The 22,382-nt window shown below is 36.7% G+C and overlaps 1 protein-coding gene across 1 annotated transcript; it reads left to right on the forward strand.

The window, feature by feature from the left end:
• Positions 1 to 10,435: 10,435 nt before the first annotated feature.
• On the forward strand, positions 10,436 to 11,797 carry LOC149184952 (bidirectional sugar transporter SWEET1a-like). The gene is made up of 3 exons (XM_089419027.1): positions 10,436 to 10,617; positions 10,776 to 10,895; positions 11,381 to 11,797. Exons 1-3 carry the CDS (start codon positions 10,450 to 10,452, stop codon positions 11,675 to 11,677), a joined length of 585 nt encoding a protein of 194 aa, XP_089275153.1. The 5' UTR covers positions 10,436 to 10,449; the 3' UTR covers positions 11,678 to 11,797.
• The last annotated feature ends 10,585 nt before the right edge of the window (positions 11,798 to 22,382 follow it).

The following is a 22,382-nucleotide window of genomic DNA, read 5'->3' on the forward strand; positions in this document are numbered from 1 at the left end:
CCAGGCTACTGATCAACCTAGTACTTTGACCACGACTTCACTAGAAGTTGTTCCACCAATTATTCCTAAATTAACAATTAAGCCACCAAAGGGAGTTGTACATAAATTGACATTTAATCATCGTGCTCGAGCAGCCAAAAATTATAATATAATGGAGGATCTGGCTCAATCATCTTCCGCTATGTTGACACTTGAGGTATTGTAAAATTGTCCCTCCCAAAAGCAAGCTTTGTTATCAGTGATAGGTGGGATTGATTGTACGGATTCCAATCTTATGGTCTCTAATGATACAAGATATACACCATAGTTACCAGCACAACTAGCTTTCCTTATAGAAGTAAACACCCTCAACAAAAATGTTCATCGAACCATTATTGATGAGGGGACATCTACCTGTATCATGTCAATGAGTTGCTGGAAAAATCTTCGTTCACCACCCTTGTCACGATCACCAACAACACTAAAAGCTTTCGATGGAAGAATATACACTCCATACAGAATTTTAAGTAGCTTGCAAGTAGAACTATGAGGCAAAATAGTAGATATTGAAGTTGAGGTCGTTGATGCACTCCTTGATTACAATATTTTACTGGGAAGACCTTGGGTATATGCTATGGCTACGGTTGTGTCCACATACTTTCGAACGATTGCATTTCCCTTCAAAGGTGGAATCATAGTCATCGACCAACTAGCCTTTTTTGCTAATAGTTTACAAGCTACAGGAAGCATTCCATTAATACATGGAAATTCATAATCACTTCAAAATGTTGGAGTAGGTCTCCTAAAAGATCCTTCCTTGATGGGTACTTTTACCCTACCGTCACCATTTGGTCTCATGGAAGTGGCAACAGTGGAAACCTACAACATGATCTCTTCCACATCATCTAAGTTTAAGAAGATTTCTAACTATTTTGAGAGTGATGATCATCACGAGGTGATGCTGCCAAGCCCCATTGAATCGTTATAGCAATCAATCTATTGGGTTTGTGTGGAAAACCCAAATACGCACTCAACGATTGTTTGGGTAGATACATCTTTAGAATATGGCACCTCTTCTGATCCTTGGTCTCGTATACATTCTACAAATGAAGGAATCATCCAATCAATGATGATAGGAGAGACCCCATGGGAAGATTATCATCATTGTTCCTACCTTCGAGATGACAATGAAGATTACTCAAAAGAACGCGATCACCCTTCAATAGTTGATTTTTTATTGAATTCTGTAAATACAATCGATTATGAGCAAAAGCTGTCTAATATTGAAGAAACTATCTCCATAAATATTTCGACCAAACCCAATGTTGTAGAAAATATTCACGTTGGAGAATATTGTTCTCCATCAGAACTAGAAAATTACTATTCTCTTTTCCGCGAATTCAAAGATGTCTTTGCATGGTCTTATGAGGAAATGCTAGGCATTGACTCTAGCATTGTTGAACATGAGATCAAAATTTATCCTGATGTTAAACCAGTACGACAACGACTTCGACCTGTTCATCTAAAGAAAGCCACTGCCATTAAAGTAGAGGTTCAAAAACTTTTGTGTGCTGGCTTCATTTATCCTATACCTCTTACTGATTGGGTATCAAATATTGTTCCAGTGATGAAAAAATAAGGAACGATAAGAGTTTGGGTTGATTATAGGGATATAAATCAAGTATTCCAGAAGGAAAACTATCCTACACCCTTTATCGACCAGATTATTGATGAATGTGCTGGACGTGAAATCTTTTCATTCATGGATGGTTTTTCCAGCTACAATCAAATCAATATCCGCCCACAGGACCAATCAAAAACTGCATTTATGTGTCCATGGGGTACATTCACATATTGCAAATTACCTTTCATTTTTAAGAACGCAGGGGTGACATTTCAGAGGGCAATGAATTATGCCTTCCATGACATCAAACACATAGTTCAACCATATCTTGACAATCTGCCTACTCATTCGCAAAACGGACTGATCACCCACAACATTTGAGAGCCATATTTTTACGTTGTCGACACTACAAAATAAGACTCAATCCACACAAATGTGTCTTTTGTGTTGGCTCTAGTCGACTGCTTGGCTTTGTAGTTTCTAAGGAAAGAATTCGACTTGATCCAATAAAGGTTCAGGCAATTCTTGACATGCCTCCACCTTCAAATTTATTATAGATCCAGATACTTCAAGGGAAGGCAAACTTTCTGAGGAGGTTCATTCCAAATTATGCTGAGCTAGCTAAAGGTTATACATGTCTATTGAAGAAAGGGGTACCCTTCCATTGGGATTAAGTTGCGCAAGCTTCCTATGATGCTCTCAAAGATTCCCTGATAAAAGCATCATTAATGTATGCCCCAAACTATCAAAAAGACTTTTACCTGTATCTTACTGCTGCAGATACAACCATCGGTATGGTTTTAGTGCAAGAAGATAATGGAATTGAACATCCTATATATTATTTAAGTCATAATCTTAATGATACAGAAAGTAAATATTCATACGTTGAAAAGTTAGCTTTGGTATCCGTTCAAGCTATACAGAGATTTCGACATTATATTCTCCTTCGCAAAACTACCATTGTATCAGATTGCATCCCTATGACATACATCTTGTCACGTCAATTGCTGGGTGGAAAATATTCTAAATGGATAGTCATTTTGCAAGAGTTTGATTTGGAATTCATCAAATCCAAGTAAAAGAAATCTCTCGTCTTTACAGAGCTACTTTGCGACCTTCCCTCGTCCTCCAACGATTTAACATTAGAAGCATCATGTTAGGGTCCCACCCTAACCCCCTTATTTATGTAATGGGATCGATTCATATTCAAGAGTCAATAAAACCCATATTAATAATTGTAAGTGGTTAACCTGCAATTAATGACGGGACCACAGTTAGTTGCAAATGGGTTGTAGTATTAGATAGATGGTATTAATAAAACCCATGGTATTGATCCTTAGTATTGCATGTATGAGTCATATATAAAGGATAGAGACTCCCTGCGAGGAGAATCGTGTCTTATTTTTGTATCGAGCTTTTCTCTATTGGAGGTTGCCCCCTCGAAGAGGCCAGTGAACATTTCTTTCTGAATAATAAAATATTTGTTGTTGTCTCTCACTATTCTATGTTCTGGGTATCTTTCTTCGCATATTCTGTATTTGGGTATCTTTTGCAGGTTAAGAGCATAACAAGTGGTATCAGAGCACTTTCCAGGGCCAGTGGGATCTCCATTTCTTAGCAAAATGTTTTTTTGGCTAGAGACGTGTTCCGGCGTCTCTAAACCACAAGGTCTGTTGTTGAGCGCATAAACCTGCGGATTTGGGGAGGCATGCATGCAGGAAATACAAGAGGTGGTCACACTTGTTGGACTCCCTTGTAACCCCTGTGGGTACCCCTTCGAGTAGTAGCGCATTAGACAAAACCGCGTAGGGACTGTCTTCCAAGTGCCTTCTGGGTATATCAGAAGCCCCTTATTCCTCTGCAATCTCACCATAGATAAACCGTCAACTGTCTTGCTACTACAGTACACCGAGAACAGCACTCGGAGAGATTACTCGCCTGTACGATAAGGTAGTGGGGTTGTACGGCTAAGGGTACGATTGATCCTCCTTAGTTAGAGCCCTGAAACATTGGGCTGAGTACTACTATCATACCCTTATGTATATTGCGATCTGTAGCACCTGACACTCCTCGAGACCATAGTTCCCTTTTCTATCTGGGGATCACGCATCATCTCTGCCAGATCAACGTGCAAAGAGGTGTAGCAGCAGCAGACATCAGTCTCGCAGTTCCGAGTTAGCAGACCAACCATTCCGATCTATTAGATCCATTAGATCCGCAGCAGCAGTCTATTCCACCGCCCAGAGCTATCCGATCCGCCATTCAGATCTCTCGGGTCCACCAGATCTGAGTAGTTGTGTGGGGTTCCTATACCGGGGAATAATTTTCGCAGGACTTTTGGCAGCATTGACATTTTGAGGATTTGGAGATAGCAGTATTCATAAGGAAGGAGTAAAACTCCGTTCGGAGTTTTCAGAAAAAGAAAAAAAAAGTTTGAGATCTCCCAGGGCGCTTATTGGTGATCTAGCCCATCAGAATCAGGACGACGAGCTGATCACAGTGGTACCATTCAATTCTTAGTGAAAAAAAAAATTAGGCGGTCCCAATTTTCAAGAACATCAAGTCGGTGCATGGTAGAAACTAGAGCTCAAGATATGGCCAATGAAAGGGTGGAAAAACTTGAAGAATCCTTGCAATCCCTCCACATTCCACTTGACCGACTAAATAGGATGATCCTGAGCATAATCCTGACGGGCAAGGAGGAAGCCCATGAGGAGGCGTATATTGGCAATGGACACAGTGAGGGCGAGTCTAGCCACTCTCTTCACCTCGAGGGCGCCCACCAACAATCCCATCCGCGACCTCCCAAGTTGGATATGCATAAATTTGATGGTTCTCAACCGGCAGCATGGATAGCACAAATGGAGCAGTATTTCAATCTGAATAACATCTTAGATAATGAGACTGAGCTTATGGTGGGGAGCATGTACTTGGACAATGAAAGGTGGCAATGGTGGGAATGGAATCAATGTTGCAATGGACCTTTTAAGACTTGGAACGCCTTCAAAAAAGCTCTTACAGAACGCTTTGACCAGGAATCTTCTTTTTTGGGTCATCTTACTAAGCTCCGACAGATTGGCACAGTGGATGAATATATTATAGCCTTTGAAGCCTTAGCCTTCCGCACTAGGGGCCTATCAAATGTGTTCTACACAGAATGTTTTATCAACAGTCTTAAAGAAGCCATAAAAGCCCACGTCTTACTGCACCACCCTCCCACATGGACGGAGGCTTGTAAGGTAGCTCATAATGTGGAACGTGTGTTAGCAGCCCAGTACAGTAGCCCAAATTTCACCGCTAAGGGTCGCCCCCCACAGGCTCACAACACGACTCAAACACTTAAGGTTCAAAAGGTGTCACCTACAGAAATGGCCGAAAGAAGAAAGCAAGGATTATGTTACTACTGTGATGAAAAATACTCCCCAGGTCATAAATGCAAGGAGCCCAAATTTTTTCAAATTGATGCCACTGATTATAGCTCATCGGAGGAAGATCCACCACTGGAGGAACATGAGGCGGTAGAAGAGGACAACCAAAAGGACAATGTCCCTGACGAACCAGTTATTTCGCTGCATGCTTTGGCAGGGATTTCTTCACCTCAAACTCTCAAAATCAGAGGTTTTATTAAACATCGCCCAGTAGTAGTCTTGATTGATAGTGGAAGTACACATAATTTCATCCATCAAAAAGTCGCGGAAGCAGTGCATTGTTTTGTACGAGCAGTTTCTAACTTCCAAGTCCAAATTGCGGATGGGGCCACATTGAAATGTGAAGGCCGCTGTGAAAATGTCAAACTTCAAATGGGGGATTATCAGTTGAATACCCACATGTTTACCATACACATGGGATGGTGCGACATTGTCCTCAGTGCTAAATGGCTTCGCACTCTTGTGCCAATCACAATGGATTTCTAGGAGTTATATATGAGTTTTAAGCAGAAAAACTCCACACATACCCTCCATGGACTCCAGGCGGGAGCTCCCTCTATCATCAGCTCGCATAGGATGGAAAAATTGTTAAAAAAGGGCCATCATCGAGTTATAGCTCAATTTAATGCCATCGAGGCAGTCGAAACCAAGTCTCTGCCGATTCATCCTGAGATGCAACAGATTTTAAATAACCATTTGCCAGTATTTGACAAGCCTCATGAGCTTCCATCCTCGAGAGGGGAACATGATCATAGAATCACCTTGGTTCCAGGGGCCCAACCCCCAAATGTGCGCCCATACAGATATTCGTTCACCCAAAAGAATGAAATAGAAAAATTAATCAAGGAGCTTTTGGAAGAAGGTGTCATTCGTCCCAGCATTAGTCCTTATTCATCATTGGTGGTCATGGTGCTCAAGAAAGATGGGGAGTGGCGGATGTGTCCAGACTTCAGGGCCCTCAATAAGTTGACAGTCAAAGATAAATTTCCCATCCCGGTGGTTGACGATTTGCTGGATGAACTCAATGGGGCTCAATTCTTCACTAAGCTGGATCTTCGCTCAGGCTACCACCAAATTCGCATGAAGGAAGTCGACATTCCAAAGACTGCTTTCAGAACTCATGAAGGCCATTATGAGTTCCTGGTCATGCCATTCGGTCTTTGTAAAGTTACCCCCGAAACCCCCGCCAGGGGATCGCTGGCCCTCAGACACGCCAGCCGAGGGGGCGGCGGGGACAAGTTCCCCCCGCATGGAGGGGTATACAATCTTCCTGGGGTATACATCCGGCTAAAACAAAGACTTCTAAATTAGGATGATAATCATGCTCCACACCCAACAAGGTCAAATATTTTTCTCTCTCTAAAGGACTCGTAATTTCACTATAAGATTGGCTTTCTTTTTTCTAAGACTTAGAAAGAATGCCTTCTTTACCATATAATAGACACATGTTAGACACATTTTCTCTTATAGTTTATTTTATACAGATTCATTTCTATAAGATTCACTATTACATTATTAACCTTCTTTCTTTAATAACCACATTATTAAATCTATAGATGCTTGCAACCACTTTTGTCACATGCTTAAAATAAAAAAAATAGAATTTGGCATATTTCAATCTCAACTTCATATAAAATAACTCAACGACTCATCTAAATCTCTAAAAATATAATAGGAGCTGCCACGTTGGTCTGAACCAATGAACTGTCATCTTAGTAGTTCCATCTAAGCTCTTGAGCCCTAGGTTTGTCATCTTAGTAGTTCCCTCTGAGCTCTTGAGCTCTAGACTCCTTTTCTGCTAGGAAGCAAATAAACAATATTTCAAAGTTTCATCTCCTCAAGCCCTAAGTCCTACAAATTCTTGCTAAGATTCTTCTCTACAGAGGTCTAGTGTTTATGTGCCATTGGTATCTTGTATTTGAATTTAGATTGCTTTTATATACCATTGGTATCTTCTATTTGAATTTAGGTTGTCTTTATCTGGCACAATCTTCTTTTTACATGATCTTTACCCATGAAATCTATTTGTAGACATGATAAGTCTAGTGGCCATAGAAAAAAGGATCACCCCTTTTTCTAAACTTGAGGATTTTATTTGTCTATATTTCTGTCATTTCTTGGACCATAACTAATGCTAATTGTTTCCTAAAAGTGGGGAGTCTAGCTACTCATGCGGTGAATCCTATTATCTTTCCAAATAAACAAATAAACTAAATAATATTTTATTCACTACAATATATTAACATTTACATTTGTGAATTCACTTTAGTCTTAGTAGCTCCTATTATCTTTCAAAATAAACAAAGAAGTGAAATAATAATTTATTCATTACAATATATTAACATTTACATCTACCAATCCACTTTAGTCTTAACTTCACAACCAACAATATTCACAAATAATTATAAATAATAATATTAACAAAAGAAATACCAAAAGTATCACAATCAACCTAATACATTTTATATAATAACACATTAACATTAATCAGAGGATTAGTGAGCATGCAGCAGACCATAAGCATAGGCGAATTAAGTCTTCCGTTTTAGCTGAGCATGCCGAGAAAACTAATCATCATGTTTGTATTGAGGAAGCTAGTGTTATTGCTAAGGTTTCGCAATTCCATCATCGAAAATCTAGGGAGGCGCTTGAGATTGAAAAGAGGCCGAATAATCTCAATAGAGATGATGGCTGGAAAATGAGTCGGTGTTGGGTCCCAGCACTCTTGACCTAGTCGTCCTTTTTTTTTATTGTGATTTTGATTTTGATTTTGATTTATTTTTATTTAATTATTTATTAACTTTTATTTATTTTTTTATTTTTTTATTTTTTTTAACTTACTTTATTATTTTTAAGTTGACTTATATTAATTTTTCCATTCATTTATTTATGTCCTATTTTTAATTCCTCTCATACTAATTTAACTTACTATTTTTAATTATTTATTATTTTTATAAAATTTTAATTATTTTTAACTAATTATTTATATATTTATCATGAATTATTTTTAACTAACATTTCAATTATTTATTAATATTTTTTAACTAACTATTATCATAAATTAATCTGTACTTAATATTTTAATTATTTATTAATATTTTAACTAACTATTATCATAAAATTATTTTTATTTATTTTATTTTAAGGGATTGGTTCCCTAGGGTAACTTTTTCCCTTAAATTATTAAAAAGGGTTTTGACCCCGGTACATAGTCAAAAGTAGTTGTTGGTCTTTTTAGCCATTGGAGGCTTTGCTCTGTCTATTTAACTTGCTAAGCTGGATCTGTTTCTTCAACTTGTCCTGACAATGAACCACACTGGTTGGTTCGAAACGCGTCGACAAATGATGTTTCATATGATCTTCACCAAAAAAATCTTTTATAAACATTAACATTATTCATTTTCATATTTTTATTATAAAACAAATTAATTTTTAATTTAATTGATATATTATTTTTATTTTAAAAAGTGAATACCCTAATTACCTATTAAAGATTGAAGAAATTACTAAACTCACTAGTAATCTACACAACTCATTCATTCTCCAATGTCTCGACACAATAATATTTTATATTTTAAATTTATATAAATAAAATTCAACCTTTAACATGAAAAATTTATAAATGTATTTAAATATAAATTTATAATTATTTAATTAATATTTTTAATTAAAATATTTATTTTTCCAATTATAAAAATATATTAACGTGTAATATAAATATCTTATAATCTACTTGCCAGAACTAAATGTATTTAAAAATAATTTTACAATTATTTTATTAATATTTTTAATCAAAATATTTATTTTTCTAATTAATAATAATAATAATATATGAAACGTGATCGGAATAACTTATGGAATCAAAATTACGTATACACTTCCTATCTCACCGAAGATAGGAAAATGTTTAATATACATTTCCTGTTCGGGATCTTCGGTACGTATACACGCTCTATCCACTTTAATTTCTTGGATGCAAGAAGCTTGTTTCAGGTTTCTTAATGTTTAATTTGTTCTTTCATGACAGGCAACATCACTGCCCTCATACTCTTCTTAGTTCCTTCGTGAGTTTTCCCAACTTATGTCGTCATTTAATGAGAAAACTTATTGATGCACATATAATTCATAATTGTTTCTGGTTTATGATGCGACTAATACTGTGCAGGATTACGTTCTGGAAGACACAATAATATTTTATATTTTAAATTTATATAAATAAAATTCAACCTTTAACATGCAATCTTTATAAATGTATTTAATAATAAATTTATAATTATTTAATTAATATTTTTTAATTAAAATATTTATTTTTCCAATTATAAATATATATTAACGTGTAATATAAATATCTTATAATCTACTTGCCAAAACTAGACGTATTTAAAATTAAATTTACAATTATTTTATTATTATTTTTAATTAAAATATTTATTTTTTCTAATTAATAATAATAAAAATATATGAAACGTCATCCGTGCGTTCATGAGAAACTGTGGAATAACTTATGGGATCAGAATTACGTCCTGGTGAACGTCATATCCCCAGGGCGGCCTCACCCATGAAAAGCTTACGTCCTGGTGAATGTCATATCCCCAGGGCGGCCTCACACATGAAAAGCTAAAGTCCGTAATTTCTATAGCATGAATCATGATGCCTCAGGAATTCATATTTTAAGACTGTAGAACTATAAATAATTTGGTTTTGTTCATCGTTTCCACCGGCATTTATTTTTGTTGATGCTTCACTAGTGCCTGGTCTACCCATCGGTTGGTCTGCCTCCACTCCGTTAATCGTTCGTTCCAACGAACTGCTTACGAAATTTAAACACTTATACAAGCGCAAAACTGGGTCGATCGCACCGAAGATAGAAAAATGTTTAATATACATTTTTTGTTCGGGATCTTCGGTGCGTATACACGCTCTATCCACTTTAATTTCTTGGTTCCAAGAAGTTTGTTTCAGGCTTCTTAATGTTTAATTTGTTATTTCATGACAGGCAACATCACTGCCCTGATACTCTTCTTAGTTCCTTTGTGAGTTTTCCCAACTTATGTCGTCATTTAATGAGAAAACTTATTGATGCACATATAATTCATAATTGTTCTAGTTTATGATCCGACTGGTACTGTGCAGAATTACTTTCTGGAAGATTATTCAGAAAAAATCGACTAAAAAGTTCTCTGGATTTCCGTATGTTTCCACGCTTCTGAATTGCTTACTTTCTGCATGGTATGGCATGCCGTTTGTATCACCCAATAACCTTCTAATGATCACGGTTAACGGAACTGGGGCCATCATAGAATTCTTCTACGCAGTTGTGTTCATCTGCTATATTCGCGACAAGAAATACAGGGTAAGTATAGTATTGATTAATATATTTGTTTCCGAGCAGGGTGATCCCCATTTGAATGACGGTGGATGAAACAGGGGAAGATATTTGGCCTTCTGGTAGCTGTTCTCAGTTTTTTCGCAATGGTCGTCCTGGTATCGCTCTTGGCAATGCGCGGACAAGTTAGGAGGTTATTTTGCGGCTTCGTTTGCGCCATCTTCTCCATCTGCATGTACGGGTCTCCTCTGTCAGTAATGGTAAATCTCTTTACTTCCTCTTTAGCAAAACCAATTATGAGTGAGCATTGTTTAAGTCAGCATAACGGTCAAGAGAATGCGGTTTTTTTCAACAATTTACATTTATGCGTTAGTATGATATGTGAAGTGACCCGAAGGGCGATTTCGATGGTGTGCAGAGGTTGGTGATTAAGACGAAGAGCGTAAAGTATATGCCGTTCTTCCTGTCTCTCTTTGTCTTCCTATGCGGCACCTCCTGGTTCATATTCGGCCTCTTGGGAAACGATCCATTCGTTTATGTAGGTTTAATAATACTTAAAATAGATGATAAATATATTTGCACGACAATTATAAACATTCACCTTTTGGGTATCTTCGATAAACAATTTTCTGTTTCATGATTGAATAACCTTCATCATAAAGATCTTTTACAAAAGTAAAAATTGTACAACAAAATAAAATAGTTAAGTATTGAAATTACTTGTCTGAGAACATCATTAAACATGACTGCATAGCATGATCGAAATCAAAACTGTAGATATAATATTTTTAATTCAGTGTATTATCCTTTAAAATCTACAAGTAACAAAGAATGAAGTAAATATTTTTAAGCATTACACGTTCAGTACTCTATTATATGCTTTTACCTGCAATCTTTACCGTTGCAACCTAAAATTCTTATAAAACCCGAATTTAGATAACTCTATTCTAGCGTAACTCTATGTTAGCGCTGTATTTATGAGATGGAGCTGTTAAATTTTTCAATGGTTTTATGGATCCACAGGTACCAAATGGGTCTGGAAGTGCCCTCGGAGCATTGCAGTTGATTCTGTATGTTATTTACAAAGACTGGAAGAATACGAACAACGACAGTGCTACATCGTTTCCTCCTCCAGAAAAGGAGGCAAAGGTACAGGGCGTTGATCAAATGAGCGATGTGGAAAAGGGATCTTATGGGCAGGCAAAAGCGGATGGTGCTCCTGCTTCTCAAGTAAAAGTTTTGAATGGAAATCATACCAGCGTATCAATAATGAATGGAAATCATACCAGCATATCAATCATGAATGGAATTCATACTTGATACGTTGAGTAAACATATTAGCGTCATCAATTGTTCCATTTGAGATTACTAACTGTAGAATTTTTCAAATGAAGAAATGTTTGGACTTCTGTTTGGGTTCTAATACCAGTAAGTTCTTTCTTATTCATAACAGTGATATATATAAAGATACAAACACTGGAAAAGATTTATATTGAAATCAATTTTAATCTGAACTCTGTATTATTATAGGGGCCATTCCATATCACCCTTCCATATTAATAAAGGTATTTTGTTTTGGCTGAGATGGTCATTGTGTTACCTAGCCTAATTTTTTTTTTGAAGAATATCTAGATAACAATCGTGTTCTTTCTCAGCATATTTCTATTGGGTATATACAAGTGGTACAAGTGATGATTGCATTTTCTATTGTGTATCAGACAAGTGGTACAAGTGTTATCATAGCAAGTGATATAAGTGATGATTGCATCTAAGGGGTTGGTAGTAGGCTGTCACAAAAATTGATGTAATAGAGTTGTTGTTTTTTATTTACATCATAATAGAAACAAGATTTGTGTTTTTTGCTAAGGGAAGGGTTATTGTACATTTTTCTTATTGTCTTGCTACTTGTTAATTTAGTTAGATAGAATGATTGATTAAAGTGTAAAATTTGTAAAACACTAATTCACCTTGCTTCTTAGTACATCTTGATTCCCATCAATTTGATTCTATTTTTGGTTCTTATATCATTTTATAACTAACACGCTTTTGACTTGGTAGAAATGGAATCAAATCCCATATGTGGTTGGAAATGAGCAAATTGTGTTCTTCCTTCTTTGTTTCTTCCCAATTGAGGTTTTCTTTAGCCTCTTCATAAGATTGCATACCAGTGCATGGTCATGCATGCTTTTGTAACTCTAAGTGCATGTGGAACTTTTTCCACTTCAAATATCCTTACACGATCATCTAAGATATCACTCATGAGCTCCCACTTATGTGTTAAACGTTGTGGTCAATCCGAATCTTCTATGACCTTGTCATTAGGTTTGGAATTCTCATGTGAAGTGCATGAAGAATCATAATCTCGAATACCTTCATCTAGAAATGGTTGAGTTGTTGAGATGTTTCCTTTAGATTTCCATGTAGAGGATCTTCAAGATTTACACTCCTCTCAATAAATATTTTTTCTATTGAAAGTGTTGGGTGTAGTTTTTGTACCTGCGTCCTACACTTTATTTCCCAGTTTTGACCCTTTTCCCTTTGGACCAACAAAACTTTACATGTTAACAACCTTTTTCCTTATTGTGAATAACATATTTTAGCATCATGTTATTTTGCCATTTTTGCTACATATAATGATGCAATATTATTTTTTATGGCTGACTTGGGTAAGCATTGGAGGATTTTTTTGGATCCTTTCCACTTTTTCAGGTGTTTCTCACAAGAATGAGGTTATGGAATGAACAGCCACATAGATCAGTCTAACGTTGAAAATTGGCAACAAGAAATTGCTAAAAATAGCACTGTTAAAAATAACAGCTGGATTGGGCAATAAAGAATGAAAAATGGAAGTGTTAAAAATAGAAGTTTTATTTTTAGCAGTGCAGTGTGGATTCCTATTTTAGTGAGTCCCTGGACTAGAAATAGGAAGTAAAATTCGAATTTGGTTAAATAAGTTTGAGTTAATTAGTTAACGAAAATCAAACTTGAAGTCTTTGTGAGAACATGTAATAGTTTCTCCACTGATTGGTGAATGTGTCCTTCATTTTCTCCACTGATTGAGGAATTATTCTATATTGAGAGGATCAGTTGACTTAGTTTAACTTAGTCAAGTCGAGTTAGATTAATTTAACAAGTTGTTAAATTAATGAGATTCAGTTTGTTGATGTTTGCATGCATGTGACAACTGGTATTTTCAGGTAACTGAGTATTCACTCATGGATAACTGATACATGTTAGTTCAAACAAAGACCCAGTTAAGATCAGATGAGGGATAGTGTATTATCAATTGCTAGGATATTCCTAGTGAATATTCCTTGCATGAGGAAGGAATATTATTCTTTCTAGTACTGTGTAGTTGGAGCTAAGGTGACAACAGATATGATTTGGGCCAATTCACACCTCTTATGTAATTGGACCCTAATCAAAATTGCGCAAGGAAATAGGGGCTTGGAGGACTTGTGAAGCCTATATATTCAGGCCTAGATAGTCCATGAGCTACATCATCAGAGTAGAGAGAGAGAAAGATAGCTTTTAAGCTGATTCTTTTTGTATTTTTTTGAGGATTTCCACTTGATTAATAATACAGAGATGGGGTTTTAGGCTAGTGCTTTTCCGAGATAAATTCTTTTGTGTTATGTGTGATTGATTCCTTCTTATCAGTTATATGTGTTCATGCTTGATGTTGCTCATGGTTCATTAGCTTCTGCAAAGTTTATGGTAGAAGTAGATCTGGTATTATGCTTTAGTACATTGCATATATCAGTTTGATCTGTAGGTGAAATTTCTACATGATATCAGTGAGTTAGCTGATTTGTAGAGAAAATTCTACATGGTATCAGAGCACAGGTGATCAAGGAAGAACGATATACAAGAAGGAAGAAGATTTTGGTTTCTGAGTATTGAACTGAGTTCTTATCACATCTATTTCACTGATGGCATTCTATGGTTTGAAACTTGAATATGCCCTTGATGGTGGTTCGAATTATATAGCCTAGAAGGATCGCATGGAGGCAGTATTAGAAGATAACAGTCTAAAATATTTCTTAGATTAAGAAGTCTAGAAGCCGACTGATGCTACTCAACTGGCGGAATGGAAGAAATGTGTTGCTAGAGCTAGGAGAATCATCCTGGAGGGAGTTCAAGATCACATAGTCTCAAGCCTCCATGGGAAGGAGACTCCATTTTCGATGTGGAAAAAATTAAAAGATCCTTATCAAAACAACAGTGACTAGAGGAAGTTGGCACTAAAGGATAAACTTCGAAAGATCAAGTGCGAAAAGGATGACATCATCTCTATGTATCTAAACATGCTCACCTCATGTAGGGATGAGCTTGCAAGTGTAGGGGTTGTGACATCTGATGGTGACATGATGAGTCTAGCACTCTTTGGCCTTCCTAAGCGCATGCATAGCTACTAGGACTCAGTTAATGGATGAAAGAAACTACCAAATTGGGAACAGCTATGGTCAAATTTGATGTAGGAGGAGATCAAACGGAGCACCAGAGATGGTTCTTCATCCATAGAGGATGAAGAGAATTGTGCCTTAGCGAGTAAGGTGAAGAAGGGGAAGGAGAAAGTTTCTCTTTCCAAATCCAGTTCTTCCCATGGTGGGAAGAAGTTTGACAAATCAAAAGTACGATGCTTTCATTGCCATGAGGTGGGCCATTTTGTTACAAATTGTCCACAGAGAAAATCCAAGAAGGGATCTGGGGAAGGATCTGAAGGTGAGGCACTTGCTTCACAATCTTCGCATGCATGGTTTCATCCATGGTAGGAAGTGGTTGGTTTCTTGACAGTGGATCTTCTTTCCACATGTCCAGCAATAAGAGTTTGTTCAGTACTTTCGAGGAGAAATATCTCCAGATACTTATAGCGATGGGTAATGATGAAAAGTATAGTGTCTTAGGTGAAGGCATGGTTATTTTTCAGAGGGAGCATGGAGCTCACCTTACCTTGACTAATGTCAAGTATGTACAAGGACTGAAGAGAAACTTGGTGTCGATCGTGATGCTGGAAGACAAAGGCTATGATGTAGTCTTCAGTAAGGGAAAGGTTTTTCTTAGACACATCGTCACTAGACAGGTGAAGCAGATCGGTTCACGGGTCAAGAACCTGTATGCTCTTCAGGGTCAAGATGCATGCAAAGCCTTGAGCAGCATGGCAACTGATGGAGACATGGTGGTTGAGAGGGAGGGTATATTACCTCTCAACATGCAGCGCCAGAAGAAGTCTCAGACGATTGTGGAGGAGCCACGATTGGTTCAGCAGCTTCCGAAGGTTGTGGAGCAACCACAATAGGGGAAGCTGAGTGGAGATCGAGTAGAGACATCTACTCATGTAAAGACCTCCTGAAAAATTTATCTAGATACCAAATAATAAATATTCGTTGTTATAAATTGTAAAAAGTGGATATGATAGTTGAAATGCTTATGTGCAAAGAAAAAATTATTTAAGTAATATTTAATAAGTATTTCAAATATAAAAGGAAAAGCATATCTCTCTCTCTCTCGATATCTATATATATATATATATATATATATATATAATACTTAAAAATTATATATTTATATAATTAAAATGTTTTTGTTTAAGGTAAAGATAAAAGTTTAATGTGAATATAGTTACACACCAACTCAATAATATAGGAGATCATAGACTTCTTAAGCTAGCTTTAAATTCCAGCCAAAACCACCTAAGGCTCAAACGAGGTTGATATAAAGACACAAACCATTGGGAGATCGACAAGAATGTTGCATTGCAAAACATTAATAACATTAAAAATATTGTTAAAATATTGTCACTTCTAAATTCAAAGAAAAAATGTGGTGTGAGAAAGTTTTAGCAGCTAAAAGAAAATTAATATATTATAAGGAGGTCATCAACCCCACCCTAGAATATCAAAAGTATCTCTCTATTTTAACTAGCTCAAAGAAGAAAATTTATATAGCCAAGATTAGAACGAACTCTCATGAGCTCCATAGTGAAACTACCAAGTTCCTAATACACCATGGATGGAAAGGATCTCTCATCTCTGTGAGAATCGAGGATGAAATTCACTTCTTCTTAGAGTGCGGGTATGAACATCGAGGATGAAAATCACTTCCTCTTAGAGTGCCCCGCCGACAACCACATTAGATCTCAGTTTCATAATCTTTGTTACAATACTGACCTTCCTATCCTTTTAATATGTCAAAATTATAGTGAGCTGGGAGGTTTAATATGTCAAAATTATAGTGAGCTGGGAGGTTTCTCTCCAAGCTTTTTGAGCATAGGAATAAAATCTTAAATCAAACTAAATAATTAGTTTCTTTAGGTCGATAGACCAAAATCTGGTCTTAATGAACGTTAACCACCATCATCATCATAATATCAATAATGTTTTTAATTAAAACTTATATAAATATATATATGTTTTTTAATTATAAAATATGTTAATATTCAAATTGAATTAACAATTTATTTTTATTTAAAAAAATACATAACTTTACTAAAAAACAAACGAAATTACACTACTAACTCATACTACACTACCTTAGCACAATAATATTTTATATTTTAAATTTATATAAATAAAAAACAACTCATAAAATGCAACATTTTATAAAAATATGTAAAAATAATTTTACATTAAAATATTTATTATTCCCCCCCGATCGGGGTGATAACGGCGGCGATCAGGGCAATTAATACAGATCAGGTAAGAGAGGATGACGAGGCAGAAGACAGTCAGGTAATGATGAAGGAGGACAGAGGGATGATCAACAAAGGTATCATATTGAGAAGGGACGACGACGAGGTAATGAAGGAAGGAGCTGGTGGAGGTAATGCGACAGAGCTCGGATGTGGGAATGACCGCACAGGAGAAGGACGAAAGGAGGTGGGAGGTGATGAAATTGGCAGGTGGCAGGTAAAGCGAGCGATGAGAGATGAGGAGAACCGTCAGAGGAGACATCATAAAGGAAGGCGAGATAAACAGAGGAGAACGTTAAACAATTGTGCCGAGGATCAGTGAAGAGACAGAGCAGTGAAAGCTCTGGGTAGGTTAATAGTAAGGCAGGGAAGGCGGAGAAGACAAGCGGACAACGCCAGAAGGAAGTATCGAATGGTGACAAGGAGGAGAATGAGGAACGACGAGGGTGAAGACAACAGAGAACGGAGAAGCCACGGAAAGAAGGGGAAAGGAATCGAAGAGGGAGAAGCGGCAGAGGAGTATCAGACGATCCAAGATGACATGGAAGAAGAAGTAGAAATGTTTGACTCGGACCAGGATAGAGAGGAACAACCGCGCAAGAACATATGGAAGGATGTGGGGTCAACAAGGGATAAAAGACAGGAGGACAGGGAGCAGGCAGACAGGAGTAACAAATGGCGAGAGGAGAGAGGTGACTTCGGAAGCACCTCAGGCATGAAGAGTCGGGGAGGCAGGGGAAATTACAGGAACAGAGGAAGAGCAGGACGGGGACGAGGGCAACGAAGCAGAGGAAGAGGAGGATCGGAAGGGAGACGGGTAGAGAATGAACCAGCACCAGCAAGAAAATACAGGAAAACATTAAAGAAGAGGATTCGGTTTGTGGAGGAAGCATACTATGAGAACACCAATAAAGATATCAGAAGGATAATCCAGCATCTGGAGGAAGAAGCGACCCAGGGGCAATCAGGGTCAGAAATGGAAGACTGGGAATACCTTCTCCCGGATCCAGGAAACACGAGAGGCCGCATGACTCTGTATAAACAGGCCTTGCATGTTTACTGGGTCATGAAAAGGCTGCTGGCAAAGGCGATGGAGCAAGTGGCCTTGGAGATGGCAGAACTATCACAGGGAATCCCAAACTTGAAGAAAGAATTGCAAAACATGCAGGTCACTCTGATAATGCAGGACAAAAAACTGGAGGAGATTCAACAGCTGATCAAGGAAACCAACCCGGGTATAAAGAAAGAAGAGGAGCAATAGGAAGTCATGGCGGACTAATACTAGAAGATATGTATAATGTCTGTAATTTTTTTTGTGAAAATGGTTGAATAGTTTAGTTTCTATTTTCAGTAAAGAATGCAAACAAGAGACAGTAGTAATCTTTTCGAATGAATAGTTTACATAGCATGGACAAGAAGAATCAATATTTTTTGTTTTTGGATGGCTGTCAAAAACTTAAGGTGGCCCACAGACCCGGTTTCCCCTCGGAGCGGGTTGAGGCCACCATAACGAAAAAAGAATGGTCCCTCTTTAGTTTAAAAAAAAAAAATTTATTATTCCAATTATATACAACTTGTAATATTAATATATAATTGAACAAAACAAATTTAACATACACAGCTATCTCAAAACAAAACAAAGAAAACCCTAAATTAAACCATGAAATTATTAAAATATTTAATTAAGATAACACAATTCACAAATATCAGTCAAGAAAGCAAAGTGACATCAATTAACTTCTATTTTCTAATATTCATATATAATTTAACTAAACAAATTTATAACACAAAGCTATCTGAAAACGCAACAGAAAAACCCCTAAATTAAACCATGAAATCATTAAAATATTTAATTAAGATAACACAATTCACATACATCGGACAAGAAAACAAAGTGAAATCAATTAAATTCTATTTTTCTTATTACAAAATAGTAATAAAGTATTAACTTATAATATAAATATCTTATAACCCTTTTGTCAAAACTCTAACTAATTCAATTAAAAAATAAAAACATTACTCGCAAGGAATCTGAAAACGAAACAACCTTACTAAAATTGAACCATTGAATTATGAGAATATTCAGTTACGTTAACATAACCCATAGACGCATCCGAAAGCAAAGCAAGCTGACCTTAATTAATGTCTATTTAAAATATTTATTTTTCGTATTATAAAATAATTAAAGATATTAATTTTGTAATATAAGTATCTTATAACCCTTCTGCCAAAACTATAACTAATTGAACTGAAAAACATGACTCGCAAGTATCTGAAAATGAAAGAAGCTTACCTCTATCCAACCATTGGATTATGAAAATATTCAATTAAACTAGCATAGCCGAAGCCTAATCAAACTGACTAACCAGCTTGACATCATCACTTAAACTATTGAATTATAAAAATGGAAGTATAAATTATTTTAATTTTAAGGTGCAGACAGTGTTAAAACTAATTATTTTAATTTCTTGGATGCAAGAAGCTGGTTTCCGGTTTCTTGATGTTTCATTTGTTCTTTCATGACAGGCAACATCACTGCCCTTATACTCTTCTTAGTTCCTTTGTGAGTTTTCCCAACTTATGTAGTCATTTAATGAGGAAACATATTGATGCATATATAATTCGTAATTGTTTATGATCCTACAGGTACTTTGCGGAATTACTTTCTGGATGATTATTAAAAACAAATCGACAAAACAGTTCTCTGGATTTCTGTATGTTTCCACGCTTTTGAATTGCTTGCTTTCTGCATGGTATGGCATGCCGTTTGTATCACCCAATAACCTTCTTATGAGCACGGTCAACGGAACTGGAGCCGTCATAGAATTCTTCTACGCAGTTGTGTTCATCTGCTATATTTGCGACAAGAAATACAGGGTAAGTATAGTATTGATTAATAAATTTGTTTCTGAGGAGGGTGAGCCCTTTTGAACGAAGGTGGATGAAATAGGTGAAGATATTTGGCCTTCTGGTAGCTGTTCTCAGTTTTTTTGCAATGGTGGTCCTGGTATCGCTCTTGGCAATGCAAGGAGAAGTTAGGAGGTTATTTTACGGCTTCGTTTGTGCCATCTTCTCCATCTGCATGTACGGGTTGTTGGGGATTTTTCTGATAAAATCCAAAAAACAAACAATTCAAACACACAGAGGCAATGCTCTGTTTCCTTCTCTCCACAGGATCCTTTTGTGCACAGGGAAGCTTAATTTTTTTTTACTGAGAACAGAGTATTACACCACCAGAAAAGGAATTTCTATTCATTAAAACAAAATGTCTGATACATATTCATCCTCTTTTACTGAGGGATTCACCAAAAAAAATTCATCCAACAAAACTCTCTCTCCACCTGAGAATTTACTGTGCTGGGTTTACTGCTGTAAAACCCCTTTTACATTTACTGGTCTAAAACTATTTTTACACATACTGCTGTAAAACTATTTTTACATATGCAGTAAAATTTTCATTACATTCCAATTTCAAAAAAAATACCTGTGCGTTCTTTTCTTTTGCATTTCAATGCACATCCAATACATTCATAAAAAAAAAACACTGATCTATGCACTGCTGTGCATCTCCCTTGGTTTTTCCACTGCTGCGAGCTTCAGGTTCATCGCATGAGCAAAGCTGGATATTCAGGCACACTACACACGCGAGCCCATTTTTTTTTGTTTCATATCTATTAAACCCAAAACAATTACATAATATACGAGCTCCCTTGTTTTTTTTGGATATTACATTGCGTAAAAATATTAACAAACTGACCATGCCTTTCTTTAAATGCACCATACCTTCGTGCATAAAAAAACTTACGTGCTTTTCCTACCCATACCTCCGTAAGCAATAAAAATATTAAAATTAAAACTTATACCTAACATCTACGACTAGCATTAACTTTCCATTAAATATTTTCTGAAATGCTGGTCAAACAAAAACGTTTACTCCACGTAGTATTCATTTGATGCAGGCTCGAATGCAGGTTGAAACAATCAACGGCGAAGAATGATGGAGCAGATCGGACGGCGGTGGAGGATTTCGGAAGGCCTCTTTATGCTGAACTTTACGTCCCGAAAAGTCAGAAATGATGACGTATGTAGAGAGCCACGCGTCAACAGGAGATTGTATCGGGCTCGATCATACGGAAACTGCTTGCTGGTCGAAGGCGGTCCGATATGCTGGTGGTTTTTGCTGAGCGGTTTTGTGCTGCCGTCGTTGTCCACGTCCGCCTGCAGTTGGAATTAATATTCCAACACTCCCCTTTAATTTCAACTGTTGGGCATTCAGTCATACCCAGACACTTCCTCAAAAATTCAAAGCTTTTCTGATCCAATGGCTTTGTCAAGATGTCTGCTACCTGTTCTTGAGTCCTGCAATGTTCTAGGACAATTTCTCCATTGTTCACCAATTCTCTGATGTAGTGAAACCTTGTATCAATGTGTTTCGTTCTCTTATGAAACACTGAATTCTTTGACAATGCAATAGCTGAACTATTGTCACAAAAAATCACCGTCGCTTTTGCCTGCTCTTGGCCTAAGCTCCTCAACATTCTTCTCATCCAAACTGCTTGACATGTTGCTACTGTAGCTGCCACATATTCAACCTCTGCTGTAGACAATGCTACAATGGACTGCTTCTTGGAAGCCCATGAAATGGCTCCTGAACCCATATGAAAAACATAACCGGAAGTGCTTTTCCGATCATCTACACTTCCAGCCCAATCACTACCAGTGTATCCAATTAAATCTGAACTTTCTGAGACACTATATAATATGCCAAACATTTTGTTACCTTTGACATACCTTAAAATTCTTTTTCCTGCTTGCCAATGTGCCTCCTTTGGCCTCTCCATGAATCTGGAAATTAAACTAACAGCAAACATAATGTCAGGCCTAGTAGCTGTTAAATACATAAGGCTGCCAACAATACTCTTGTACAAACTAGGATCAAAATCCTTGCTGCTGTCCTCTCTGTTGAGTTTTAATCCCATTACTGTAGGAGTGATCGCTGCTTTGCATTCTTGCATGTTAAATCTGCCCAACACTTGATTTACATATCTAGCTTGTGAGATAAAAATTCCTTTTTCATTTTGATCTATTTCTATGCCTAAGAAGTATCTCAAGAAACTCATGTCAGTCATTTCAAATTCCTCTTTCATGACTGATTTAAAATTCTTAATGAGCTGATCATCATCACCTGTGAAAATAATATCATCAACATATAAGACAACAATTAAAATTTTACCATCTTTTTCTTTGATGTAGATGGCGGGTTCTCCTTCACACTTGTCAAATTCATTATCCAATAGATAGGAATCTATCCTGCTGTACCATGCTCTTGGCGCT

This window comes from Pinus tabuliformis, chromosome 3_2, assembly GCF_031772625.1.
Source record: "Pinus tabuliformis cultivar Carrire ecotype Pingquan chromosome 3_2, CPIR1, whole genome shotgun sequence".
Taxonomy (NCBI): Eukaryota; Viridiplantae; Streptophyta; class Pinopsida; order Pinales; family Pinaceae; genus Pinus; species Pinus tabuliformis.

Bases quoted from the DNA above. Each gene is read 5' to 3' on its own strand.
- LOC149184952 (XM_089419027.1), top strand. From the start codon at position 10,450: ATGAAACAGGGGAAGATATTTGGCCTTCTGGTAGCTGTTCTCAGTTTT. The intron at 10,618-10,775 runs GTAAATCTCTTT...GATGGTGTGCAG, and splicing joins GGTCTCCTCTGTCAGTAATG to AGGTTGGTGATTAAGACGAA. The intron at 10,896-11,380 runs GTAGGTTTAATA...ATGGATCCACAG, and splicing joins GAAACGATCCATTCGTTTAT to GTACCAAATGGGTCTGGAAG.